The 14,615-nt window shown below is 33.9% G+C and overlaps 1 protein-coding gene across 3 annotated transcripts; it reads right to left on the reverse strand.

Annotated features, from left to right (window-relative positions):
* Positions 1–14,280, reverse strand: LOC108208880 (golgin candidate 4). Of its 3 annotated transcripts, none has more exons than XM_017379462.2 (16): positions 13,843–14,280; positions 12,968–13,066; positions 12,257–12,307; positions 11,936–12,124; positions 11,436–11,571; positions 11,284–11,348; positions 5,339–5,506; positions 5,121–5,219; positions 4,877–5,011; positions 3,889–4,185; positions 3,712–3,777; positions 3,204–3,406; positions 2,561–2,615; positions 1,427–1,612; positions 611–956; positions 1–308 (listed from the first exon to the last, which is right to left on the reverse strand). In XM_017379462.2, exons 1-15 carry the CDS (start codon positions 14,056–14,058, stop codon positions 648–650), a joined length of 2,274 nt encoding a protein of 757 aa, XP_017234951.1. In that variant the 5' UTR covers positions 14,059–14,280; the 3' UTR covers positions 1–308; positions 611–647. The 3 variants fall into 3 exon arrangements, with proteins under 3 accessions (XP_017234951.1, XP_063944582.1, XP_063944581.1); XM_064088512.1 differs by having other exon boundaries at positions 5,118–5,219; positions 13,843–14,279; XM_064088511.1 differs by having other exon boundaries at positions 170–297; positions 5,118–5,219; positions 13,843–14,192.
* Positions 14,281–14,615: the final 335 nt, after the last annotated feature.

Consider the following 14,615-nt stretch of genomic DNA (forward strand, 5'->3'; position numbering starts at 1 on the left):
TAAAATTTGAAAACGATCTTCCTTGGACAAACAATGGTATATAAGATATAGAGTATAAGATATAACAAAGTCCTTCTATTTACATTTTACACACAAGCCTTTTCTGCATCTTATCATTGTGAAAGGGTGACCAAATAGCTGACAAAAATATGTAGCTTCCATCAATCTCTGCTTATCAACACGCAGTCAATTTCTTCCATCCTTTTATACATAGCTGTCTTATGTTTGTCCTATGTTGAGGAGATGCCTGTTCCATTGTCAGTCAAGTCTCTCAACAAAATGTGTTTAGCTCCCAACCTGTTTACGTCCTATTGTTTACGGTTACACATTGGCAGAACAATTATTCAGGAAACAGAAGAATATATGTGCAAAGTGAGACACGTTCGGAAAACCATTGGATGTATATTTTTTTTAATATAGTCAAAGCTTACAATTTGAACTTAATCATTTCAGAACATATCCCTGACATGTGGTTTCACTGTAGAATGTAGATGCATAATATGGTGTAAACGAGAAAAAGAAACTCATATCCTTCAATCAAACTAACAGATAAAAGAATAAATAAAACATACAACGAGATTTAAAACCAAGTGGTTAAAAGATTCTATACCTTTGAATAATTTACAGAATGCAGGACTGTAGGAGTCCTAGTATCTGGGGAGCAATCTGGAAAGTTGAGGATTGCTTTCAGATAAAGGAACAGTTGAAAATTCAGAATCAGTATTTTCGATTTGAAGGTTCCCATGTGGCAACAATGTGGTCTGTTCCTGGTTCAGTGGGGAATTCCATCTTGACAAACCAGAGGCTGCAACAGGAACTGTGTCTGTTCTGCTGGAAATCGGTGATCCTGCAGTACCGGGGTCGGCACCATGTTGATCTTGTGCAGATTCATTCTTAGCTCTTTCTCTTTCTTCAGTCTCTTTGAGAAGGAAATCAACCCATAGATCCGCAAATGACTACAAGAGGTGATCAGTGATGCGTTTAATAATGCAGACAAAGAAATAATGCACAAATTCATTTAGCAAAAGAAAAATTAATAACCACCCATCTTTCTTTTTTGTTAAATTAGTGATGAGTGACCAAACTTTTCGTTTGTGTGAGTCACCCTTACTGCATTGAAGTATATGAATCTAGAGCAACTTACAAGCATGCCAGTAACATACATTGGCCTATCTTTGTGCCCATAGCAATCTAAATTCCTTAAACAATACATTTTGGCAACAAGTGTTGGCTTCCTAGACTAGGGGAGGCTCTATAAAGTCGCATAACCCTGCTTGATAATAACTACAGCTCGAGTTTGAAGGCACCCATTCAATATCCACAAAAAAGATGAAATTCGTTTAACACAGGGCAAAAAAAGTCCACAACAACAATAGTTACAATACATATATACTAAAGATTGTATTGTTAGCTTAAAAGAGATTGCCTGATTATCAGATGCTGTGCTTGCAGAACTTCCAGCTGGACTTCCACCCATGATACCGCCTACAAGACGACCTGGTAACCCCAACACACCCCGAACAACACCTTTTCCTGCACCTTGCTGGGCAACACCTATCTTCTGTTTGTCTTCGTCCGTAAACCCAAGCATGCGAACCATAAGATCTAGGACCTGGTGCCAGCCATACAAAGTTTTACATTGCCAGTCCATCCAGCCAACATAATAAATAATTTGAAGATATATATATATATATGTATATATAGACAGCGTCCTAAACACTAGAAACCTTTTAAAATAAAAACTAGAAACTAAACTAAAAGCTTTTCTAAATCACATCAAAATATAGCACAGATGGTATGCAAATTGATCGTTGGGAGATGAAGAAAAATATAGTGAAGTCGGATTTTTTATATAAAAAAAAAAAAAGCACACTGATTGCAAAAAAAATCAAATTAGAAACAGAGGGGATTATAGGATCATGTGTGGGAGGGTGTGTTTAAATTGTGTATGATGGGTGACTTCTATGGGACCATCAGATTATCATCTAAGGGCTTAAATTAGTTTCTAGTTTCTATTTTAATATTGGTTTGTATTTGTTCACTAGCCTATACTCCCTCCATCCCATAAATTTCTACACTTTCTTTTTCCGGATATCCCATTCAATTCTATACATTTCAAAACTTTCCCAAAGTAATATACTTTTATAATATAAAAGTCCCACCCACCCACTACTTTCATCTACTTTTCCAAATCTATCTATTATATATTGGATGGCCCCCACCACTTTACCCACTTTCTCTTCTCTTTCCCACTACGTTATACACTTTTCTGAATCTTCGTGTCCATTCCATATGTATATAATTCAAAGGGACGGAGGGAGTATGTGTGTGTGTGCGCGCGCGCGCACTCACATATATTTGTATGTATATATTAACACTAATAATATGAGATGAATGAAAACAGGGAATAATCTTCACAGGGAATGACTTCTTTATAAGTGGAACGATATTCATACCACAAAGCATTACATAGATACAACATAAGAGCCCCTTCACCTTCCCCTCCCAAGCAATCAGTGTAACAGACACTAACAGATAACCAAGTTCCTAAAGTTATTACCTCCTTGCTGTGGTTTCTCTGGAAGTATGTCACCAATAACTTAATCACAATGCGCCTGCCATTATGGGAAAGTTGTTATATAACTTTTTCATTCATATATATACACATCAAACAGACGAGGATATATGCATTGTTTACTACATCACATCATATATCACCACCCCAATTTCAGATAATGGACATGATTTTATTTTCCTATACAGATGTATCCGTTGTGGACCTAATTCACCTTAGAGTGAAACTTGTACACAGTTATAGCAGCCATGCAACCCAAAGTGTCTACAAAACAATAGATATATGCATTTATAGTTCCATACATAACTCCATGACATGTTTGAATAATAAAAGGGCGATCAAACTAAAAGCAGATATAAGTTGTCAAGTTTCAACTTTTGAGAATACACCAGTCTCTGGTTAACGGCTGCAATTAGTTTACCAACCCTTGTAAAATAATGAATCCTAATATCTGAACAATAATGATCAAGGCTAAATCAAGATCCATTTCATTTTAGCCGAAGAGACAGTGTTAACAGAGATACATGATATTGAGATTTTTGTGTTGCAATATCAATTATCTATATACATCTGTGTGTGTGCGCATGAGCTGAAAGTCAAAGATCGTGTCAAGTGATTAAAACCAAACCTGTCAACAAAATAATCAGAATCCATTGACATTCTATTAAGCCTTGTCATGCTCTGTTCAAGAGCACGACGAAGCTTTGCATTGTCTTCCTCGATCTTATTTACTCTACTTTTACCATCGGCTAACAGTCTCTCAGCCTCCGAAAGTTTTGCTAAGATTTCTTCCTTATCACTCTTCATTATCTCTGCTTGCTGATATGCATCCTAGTCAATATAGAGACCAAAAAACCTTATTAGGGTTATGGGTATATATTAGCTGCAAGCTTATCTCTTACACACACGCGCGCGCGCCACTTTAAAATTGGACAAAGGTCACAATACTAATGACAGTCCCAATAAGATTGTCACTTTGAATCAGAATCAGCATAAAGACCACTTTCATTTGCAATGGTAGAAAAAGAGAAGAAATTGAAATAAGTAGGAAACAGTACAGCAAGAATGTAAAAAACTTTTACAAAAGCTATATAAAAAATGCAGTACATAACAATACAATAGGGCAGCGGTTTTACCTTTAGACGTTCAGTAAGCTTGGCAGACTCTTCTCTCGCACTGGCCAATTTTTCTTCCAAATCTTCCTGAACAATATAAAGTACAAACAGTGGAACAACATATGTTTTAAAAATCCTGATGTCCACAAAACATAATCAGCGTGCGTCTTTTAGTAAGCATGAAAAACAACATTTCACCTTCGCTTCGATTTCAGCATAGTACTGGCCTAGAGCAGTTTGCAGGTTTAAAAGTTCATCATTTTTAGCGTTTAATGTGTTCCGGAAGCTTGATAGCTTTTTATTAAGGTCATCATTGATTTCCTTTGACTTTTTGAGTTCCTCATTATATTTGAAATGAACTTCCTCCTGACTCGCAATGGCCTGCTTCAGAGCTTTCTCCATTTGTAATATTTGAGCTCTTAAATACTCATTATGCCCTCTAAGTTCTTCAATGATCTTGCTATCTTCATCCATCTTTTCAGATTCTTCGGATTCCTACAAATTGCACCAAGAGAAACCTTCTTCAATTTCAACCAAAGAAAATTATAGATCATACTTTACATGGCACATAAACAATTTGCTAGCACTTAATAAGTTGTCGATGATTCCAAACTTATAGATGATATAATCTAAATAGGAACAATAACAAGTCAATCACATTCAAAAATCTTATAGAAATTGTCATCAAGAACTAATAAAAGCCTTGGCTCAGCATTCAATCACTGAGAATATCCTGCTATGTATAAAATATCCATCATATGGCAAAGGAATTTACAGATCTAAAAAGACAGTTGCAGACTTGCAGTTGCACCTTGGAATATAAAGTATATCCGCACATTAATACTGTTAGTTAACAAACTCTCCCAAAACCTTGCAGGAGGTAAGTTTGGTAAAAGTGGATCACTCTAGCCAACACTTAATTATGGTTTCCACGTAAATAAGAGTGATACTAGGACTACCTACTACTTAATACTAGAACTTGAATCCTTTTGGTACCATAACATATTAAATGACTGATTCTTCCTACACCCAAATGTGCTTGATAAATTCACTAAATAGACCATTTTAATTTAACAAAACACTAAAAACCATAAGTTCTAGATTGGTATCGTCGCCATAGATTTAAATCACCAAAACAAATTGTGAAAAAAAGTTAGAACTCAGCTCTAAACAATTTACAATTTACCTTCTCTAGCAAATGCTGCTTAAGACGATTAAGTTGTTGCAGTGCTTTTTCCTTTTCCCGGCATGCATCCTTCAGATCTCTCGCCATTTTTCGTATGGATAATTCCATCTCTTCTTTACCAGGAAAATCTCTAGACTGTGCCTCCAACATATTATATTTGTTATCCAAATGCAACCACATGAGAACACAATGACAAAAGAGTAAATAAGAAAAAGTGAAATATATATGACTATGGTCCCACCACCTCATTAACACTATTAGATAATGTATTTGATTTCTCAGGAACACCAGGAGTAACATTTTGGGATGTAGCTTTCAAGGCAAAGAGTTGATCTTTCTCCTTCTGAAAAAATAAAAATAATTAAGAAGGTTAAATCTATGCAAAACAAAAAAAAAAAAAAGAGAGAGAGAGAGAGAGAGAGAGCAGAAAGCTACAAAATAATTAGAGCAAAAAGCTCTTACCTTGAGATTGCTATTCTCCTCCTCTAAAGATGTGATTGCGTGTTTTAAATTCTCTACTAATACATCCGCTTCTGTATTATCTCTTTTATTCAACTCCACTTGTAGTCGGCCTATTTCCGATATCTTGTGGTTCAAGTCATTGCGAATTTGGTTCATCTCAACACACGTCTGCAATGTAAATGGTGCACTTTACATAACAAGAATTCCATAGATATTTGATACTACCCAAGTTGCATTGTATTTTGTCCAGTTTTTGGGTCATGACAGTTTTTGGTTCATAACATTGAAGTCAGAGAATTTTAGAATCCGATACGCTATTGGTGATTATTATAAACCTCACATAGAAAGATACACATGACTAGAAATAGTGATATATGGATAAATACACATCCTTAGACTAAATGTTAGCAAGGAGTGTTAGGTATCAAGACTGTGCTTCCGTAATTATCTCAAGTTTAGGTATACAGTCCAGATTCCCCTCTTTTAAGCAAGACAGAAACTGTTTTTTGTTTTTTTTTTTAAAAAGCAACACAGATATTAGAACTTGAAACCCTGGAAAAAATATGCCACATGGGAGTATCGGCTGATATGATGAAAACCATGATAGATATTAATCTGTAGCATCCATTTAACATCATTCAGACGCAATATTATACATATAGATGCATATTATAAGAGGGTAATGTTTCCACAGTCTGAGGGTGTTTTGTAATCTAAGACGCCTTCAAGTATAAATCTCATTATGAAATATTTTTTAATGGATCTTTTACAAAACATAGTTGCAATGATTTTTTTGTTAAAAAACATATTTTTCGAGTAGACGACTTACTCTATATTTAAAAAAGATGAATCATTCACATTTCACACACACAGAGCGCACGCGGGGGGGGGGGGGGGGGGGGGGGGGGGGTCTATGGAGAACTACAAAGAACTCTTTTTATTTTACAAAATTTATCATATCTTTTATTCAGAATATATATATATATAGGCTCATGATCAAATAGAAACCACTCTTAAAATAAAAACTAGAAACCAGTTTCCCTACCACTATTTATAACTACAGGTATCACTAATTTATATTGCACTAATCATTGTTTTTATATAGTATGTAAACAACGATTTTTATTATCAAAATTGAGAAAATCTACTTATCTAAATTCGCGAGATATGCTATATATGTGTATATATATATTTATATTCGCGAGATATGCTATATATAAATTAGTGATATGTTATGTACAAATTAGTGATTTCTATAGTTAAAAATAGTGATAAAAAACTGTACAGAAACTGGTTTTTAGTTTTTAGGCTAATTTGGTGTCTATTGGAGTATGACTCTCTCTCTCTCTCTATATATATATATATATATATTTATATATAGAGGGTTACTCCAGTGAGAACTTCTTAAAATGAGAACCGTGAGAACTTCCTTAATTTATCATATTTTGACTAATCTAAACATCAAACTAGTGGGTACCTAATATAAAAAATGTATATAAAACTAGTCTCTCCCTAGCTAGTCAAAAAAAAAATTCAAAAAAAAAAGTCCACTGCCACGTCATCAGTGATTTTTTTTAATTTTTTTTTTTTGGCTAGCTAGGTGGAGACCTTAATGATATACATTTTTTGTGAAGGTGCCCCTGGCGGGGCCCTTCAAATGAATGAGATTTTGATAAATTAAAAAAGTTCTCACGGTTCCCATTTTAAGAAAGTTCTCATTTGAGTAAGTGCCTATATATATATATATATATATATATATATATAGGCTCATGATCAAATAGAAACCACTCTTAAAATAAAAACTAGAAACCAGTTTCCCTACCACTATTTATAACTACGGGTATCACTAATTTATATTGCACTAATCATTGTTTTTATATAGTATGTAAACAACGATTTTTATTATCAAAATTGAGAAAATCTACTTATCTAAATTATTGATAATCAATTATAGATGATTAATTTCATCCGTAGGAAGGTTCTTGGTGGTAGGAAGCCGCAAGAGAAGTAGTATGATGATGGTAAGTAGTCGTTGGTTTTGTAAGTTATGATGGAAAGTGTATGTGACTATTGGTGGTGATAGACAATGGTGGCAAGTCATGGAAACGTTTGCTAATGGTGGTAAGAGGTCCATTATTACGATTTGGGTGAAGATGATGATCATATACGTTGCATATATATGTATATATATATTTATATTCGCGAGATATGCTATATATAAATTAGTGATATGTTATGTACAAATTAGTGATTTCTATAGTTAAAAATAGTGATAAAAAACTGTACAGAAACTGGTTTTTAGTTTTTAGGCTAATTTGGTGTCTATTGGAGTATGACCCTCTCTATATATATATATATTTATATATAGAGGGTTACTCCAGTGAGAACTTCTTAAAATGAGAACCGTGAGAACTTCCTTAATTTATCATATTTTGACTAATCTAAACATCAAACTAGTGGGTACCTAATATAAAAAATGTATATAAAACTAGTCTCTCCCTAGCTAGTCAAAAAAAAAAATTCAAAAAAAAAAGTCCACTGCCACGTCATCAGTGATTTTTTTTAATTTTTTTTTTGGCTAGCTAGGTGGAGACCTTAATGATATACATTTTTTGTGAAGGTGCCCCTGGCGGGGCCCTTCAAATGAATGAGATTTTGATAAATTAAAAAAGTTCTCACGGTTCCCATTTTAAGAAAGTTCTCATTTGAGTAAGTGCCTATATATATATATATATATATATATATATAGGCTCATGATCAAATAGAAACCACTCTTAAAATAAAAACTAGAAACCAGTTTCCCTACCACTATTTATAACTACGGGTATCACTAATTTATATTGCACTAATCATTGTTTTTATATAGTATGTAAACAACGATTTTTATTATCAAAATTGAGAAAATCTACTTATCTAAATTATTGATAATCAATTATAGATGATTAATTTCATCCGTAGGAAGGTTCTTGGTGGTAGGAAGCCGCAAGAGAAGTAGTATGATGATGGTAAGTAGTCGTTGGTTTTGTAAGTTATGATGGAAAGTGTATGTGACTATTGGTGGTGATAGACAATGGTGGCAAGTCATGGAAACGTTTGCTAATGGTGGTAAGAGGTCCATTATTACGATTTGGGTGAAGATGATGGTCATATACGTTGCATATATGTGTATATATATATTTATATTCGCGAGATATGCTATATATAAATTAGTGATATGTTATGTACAAATTAGTGATTTCTATAGTTAAAAATAGTGATAAAAAACTGTACAGAAAACTGGTTTTTAGTTTTTAGGCTAATTTGGTGTCTATTGGAGTATGACTCTCTCTCTCTATATATATATATATATATTTATATATAGAGGGTTACTCCAGTGAGAACTTCTTAAAATGAGAACCGTGAGAACATCCTTAATTTATCATATTTTGACTAATCTAAACATCAAACTAGTGGGTACCTAATATAAAAAATGTATATAAAACTAGTCTCTCCCTAGCTAGTCAAAAAAAAAAATTCAAAAAAAAAAGTCCACTGCCACGTCATCAGTGATTTTTTTTAATTTTTTTTTTTGGCTAGCTAGGTGGAGACCTTAATGATATACATTTTTTGTGAAGGTGCCCCTGGCGGGGCCCTTCAAATGAATGAGATTTTGATAAATTAAAAAAGTTCTCACGGTTCCCATTTTAAGAAAGTTCTCATTTGAGTAAGTGCCTATATATATATATATATATATATATATATATATATATAGGCTCATGATCAAATAGAAACCACTCTTAATATAAAAACTAGAAACCAATACAAGTTAGTGATATTCTCAGTACAATTTAGTGATATTCTCTTTAGGATTTAGTGATCTGTGTTGCAAGAATTAGTGAAAACTTGCTGAAACTGCCCAGAATCTCCAGATATGTTCCAGAAACCGCTCAGAATCTCCAGATCTGTTCACGTTTTCAATTCAGATGGTGGTGACGGTGGTGGAGATGGTGGAGGTGAAGGTGGAGATGGAGGAAGGATGATTGTAGCGGAGGTCTGGGCGGCTTGAAGAGGGGATTGGAGTGTTGCCGGAATAGTGACGGCTCCGCCGCGTTTTGAAGTTGAGCCGAAGCGGAGAAAGAAGTATGAACGGGGCTGAAGGAGGTTGAAGCAACGACCAAGATGAGGTTGGTGAAGATGGAGGTGGAGATTGTATTGTTAGAGAAATAATAGAGGTGGAGATGGAGGTGGTGGTCATGGAGGGGGCGGGCAGCATGGAGGTGGTGGTGGACCTGGTGGTTATAGAGGAGGCGACGACGAAGGTGGTGGCAGTGGCGGATGTGGAGGTGGGGTTGGTGAAGATGGAGGTGGAGATGGGGTTGTTTAATAATTTAGTGGTATTTGCTTTAAGATTTAGTGATATTCCAGCTTGATTTTTAGTTTCTAGAATAAGGAGGTTTTTATTAGAGTAAGACTATATATATAGAGAGAGAGAGAGGATTACTCCAGTGAGAACTTCTTAAAATGAGAACCGTGAGAACTTCCTTAATTTATCATATTTTGACTAATCTAAACATCAAACTAGTGGGTAACCAATATAAAAAATGTATATAAAACTAGTCTCTCCCTAGCTAGTCAAAAAAAAATTCAAAAAAAAAAAGTCCACTGCCACGTCATCAGTGATTTTTTTTTTCGGCTAGCTAGGTGGAGACCTTAACGATATACATTTTTTGTGAAGGTTCCCCTGGCGGGGCCCTTCAAATGAATGAGATTTTGATAAATTATATATATATATATATATGGGTTGCACTCGACACAGAACATTTTAAAAAAAGAACAACACAGAACACTGTCATAACACTTCATTTTTCACAAATAATTATTTGTTAAAGTTATAACTACATAGCTAAACACTAATTAAATTAATATATTAAATCTAACATCCAAACTCATCCAAATTATTGATATGAAATATTATAGAATCCAGAACAGAATCCAGGATAGAATCCAGGATAGAATCATATAAATATATTTTTTGCACGATTATTTTACATAGAATCATTTATTTTTAATAAATATTTATTATTAAACATGGTGGATACTATTATCATTCATAATAAAACGTTATTCAGCTTAAAATTTGAATTTAATTCAAGTTTTAGATGAGATTCTATATTTGATTCTAAAGTGTTCTGTGTTGTTCTTTTTTTAACAATGTTCTGTTTTGAGCAATGGCCTATATATATATATATATATATATATATATATATATATATGTATGTATGTATATATGTTTGTAGTTAAAACCCAAAAAATGAGGAAAAAACATGCATTTACAGTAAAAATATGAAAAAACATTCACAGGACACATGCATGTTATCTACTGAACATAGTAATTTTATAATTCGTATTCTATAAAATTCATGACATTATTTATCAAGTATTGATGTGTTCTGCAAACAAAAAGGTAATTATGAGACTGTTTTATGTAATTGAAGCAAAAAAATGTTGAAAAGATATTTACAGAACACGTAGATGTGAGGTACAGAACATATCCGACGAACTAGTTCTCATTTAAGCCTCATCATATACATATACATACATATATAATGAGAGAGAGGGAGAGAGAGAGAGAGAGAGAGAGAGAGAGAGAGAGAGAGAGCACGCTAGATAGATACATATACATATAGATAGATAGACACACACACACACATATGAATCCTAAAACATATAAATGTAAGAACTAAAATTGCGAAGAATTTCCAAGTACTTAAATAATAAATAGAGAGGCTGCTGATGAGTCACCACTCAACCATCATTTCCTCCTCACAAATTACTAAGAAAAACGATTATTTACCCTCAAGCTTGAATAAATATAAAATTGTCTAATACAAATCGAAAGAACCACAGTGTCATAATTTATTGGCAACAATCAAATTTGTGCAATCAAAAAAAATAAAGAAACTCACTTTATCTTTGTCCGCTTTCAAATTGTGCAGCTCTTCTTGAATAGATAAGCCCATGGTTCGTTCATCTGTAAATGATTGTTGTTAAGCCAATATTATGCACACAAGCTGCAATAAGTACCTGGACATCAACATGTTAAAATCCCCCTACATACCTTGAAACTTCCTATTTATGTCTGCCAATCTGTTACGTTCTTTATCAAGTTCCATGCCCAGTTGTGTTATCTTCAACTCCTGACTTGATTGCTTAGCTTCAAGCTGCCGATTTCGTTCTTCTAGTAGAGCAAGATCCTTAAAAGCAATTAATTCAATCAGATTTCAAGGTTCAATAATCTGATTTCAAGGTTTAACATGCATAGTTCTAATTGCAGCTTGATTACTCCATTCAAATCGCCAAACACACGCTCTTAGGGCAAAGTGGACTTTGGTCTATGAACCCTTAATGAATTACATTGTAAAAACTCAAGATTATTTGGATTGTGGATAAAAAATTTCCTTTATAATGTGCACTTGCAAGTGTATGGTTATCAACAACACCTTAAAATTGTTTTTCTAAGGTCCTTCATGCTCAGAACAGTATTTTATGTAATTGTTATACACATAGGTGTCAGCCAACAATGAACCTGTCAATTTAGAGAAACAAGTAGGTCATTACCTTCTCATTACCTTGAATACTAGAACGTCTTGGTTCAATCGTACTTTGACTGCCACCAGTATGTGTAATATTTGCAATTCCATTGCTAATTATATCATGCTTCGAGGCAGAGCCATTCTGTGTTGGGCTTCCACTTGAATGTTTTCTTATTGCAGCCTTATACTGACGGTTGGCAGACTGCTCATTAGCCTAAAGAGAATAAGATATTCATTAGTTACCCCAGTCACAGATATCAAGTATGAACCTTGGTTTTCAACATTTACATTAAAGAAAGATGAGAATTAGCGTAAACAAATTTTTTTCCTTCACATCAAAGCTTACCAAGTTTTGCTTTAAAGAAGAATTTTCCTCATTCACCCTAGATATGTAATCCTGTAAAATAAAGTAAGTACAAGGAAATGAGAACAAGGTTACTAATTCACTAACTAAACAACTAAAACACTAAGATTTTTAACAATCAAGCATATAAAATTTCATATACATATACCAATAAAGAGGGCAAACAAAACGTCAGATAGCCTATTTAGAATTAATCAAATAGAAGGGGAAGAAGAATAAGAAAATTGAAACTTGCACTAACATGCATGCAAAAGAACCGTAATTATAATGATATTCTATTTATAATAAAGTATGAATATTCAAATCGTAAGATATTTGACAACTTGTAAAAAGATCAATACAGAATCAAACAGAAATCTCTCGGGCACTTTAACTCTTTAAGGACTAAACTAGTTGAAATCAACCGTGTTCTCACTTATCATGGGTATTAGAACATTATATAGTATTCAAAAAGCTGCAAAAATAGGTTCTGCTCCCTTATCCCAACACACGAGGACGGTATGCACACCAATTAAATCTAATATAAACAATGTGGTCATGTACTCTCCCATCAATCGATTACTTCATATGTTGCAAATCACATCATAACTTTAATTTTTATAGCTATACATCCTGAACCTGAACCATAAGAAATTCCATATACAGAACAGCCATTCAGTCATAAAAGGAGAAGATGCATAGGCAGGCAAGTACCTCTTTTTCTTTTAATAATGCAGCATAATTGACTGATAATGCCTTAATTTCAGCCTCAGAATCCTGAAGCTTCCTGATTTGAGCTCTGTATTGTTCTATCTACATAATAATAAAACACTTGATATCTCAAAGATGTGATCACTTAACCAATATTATATAGCAGAATCAACAATGCAAAAGAGTCTGTCAGTGTCAAATCCCTCTAAGCTAACACAAACCAAAAAGCCAGATAACTGGTAGACTAAGCCATATTTCAAGGGGAAAGAATGGAGATGGACATGTACAGACTTGCCCCTAATTTGAAAACAAGTGACTGTGATTGAATATTTTAGAAGCTTAAATTACTATAGCACTTTTCTCCCCCTCAACATTCTTAAATGTAGACAGCAACTGTAAAAAAGGATAGAGCATAAATTAAAACTCATAATTAAACAACACGCTAGACTGCTCGGAACAGTAAGCCATTGTGATTGACATCATTAGAACACAAATTTAGACAACATACTACATAGCATACAGCTCCTAACGGGAAACCAAATCTAATATTACAAGAAAAGCAACTAACTGGTGTGTAACCGCATTGAAAAATGCATACAGCAGCAGCAGCAACAATGTAACTAATCAAGTGCATGAATCAGGATTCAGTGACATCTCCTACAATACGCCTGTCAACTCTACTAAAGTCGTATCAAATAATGACAGCATAATGAAACACAAACGCCGAATAAGCAACAAGCTCCGCTACTAGCCCTAACCTAAAATTGTAGCCAAATTAACTTCAAATTTAAGCTTTAATTTGCCCAAAGACATTTCACACATACATACATAATCCAAGACGCGTAAATAAAAAGCAAATGTAGATAGGTAGGATATACCTCAGAATTGTGAGCTGAGTCGAAACCATTGGAAAGAGGAGAATTCGTATACGAAAACGAGCGATCAGAAAATCTGCGATTCGACACCGGAGAATCATTACGATCATTTGAGTTATAGATCGACGAATCCTCATATTCGTCATCATCATCATGAACATCTTGCGCTATCTTATTGAGATTCTCTTTAAAACTCGCTAGACTTGTACTCCACATCATTCGAATCAAATCAACAAAAACGTGTGTATGCGTGTGTTATTAAAGTTTAATTGGCAGTGAAATATGTGAATTAATAAAGGTTTGAGCAGAGATTACACACACAAGCATTAGAATTCAACAATTTACACACAGAAAGTGTTGTATTTGATACGAGAGGGACAAGGCGAGTAGAACAGGAGACAATTTTGGTGTAACTTATGTTGGGTAGATCTGGAAAATACCATCTCTTTTTTTTTAACTTTCTTGTGTTTATTAAGCCAGGTTTCTGTCGGGGTGTCAACCATTGTTTTGGGCCGTTATAAGATGACTGGGAGACGGGCTTTAAATGCTTCGACGAGTCCGGGATCTTTAAGTTCATATTGATATATAACAGATATATAACAGAGCCCAAATGTGATTATGGGCCAAATTGTCCGGAAAGTGATGCCTTTTACAATTTTGTTTTGATTATGCGGTTAAAGATGTGTGCAGAAAATAAAATTAATATACACAAACGTTTTGAAGTTCAACATTTTATAGACGTGGCTAAATATGTTAACAATTTAAAGTAACCTAGA

The sequence above is a fragment of the Daucus carota genome, chromosome 2 (assembly GCF_001625215.2).
Source record: "Daucus carota subsp. sativus chromosome 2, DH1 v3.0, whole genome shotgun sequence".
NCBI lineage: Eukaryota > Viridiplantae > Streptophyta > Magnoliopsida > Apiales > Apiaceae > Daucus > Daucus carota.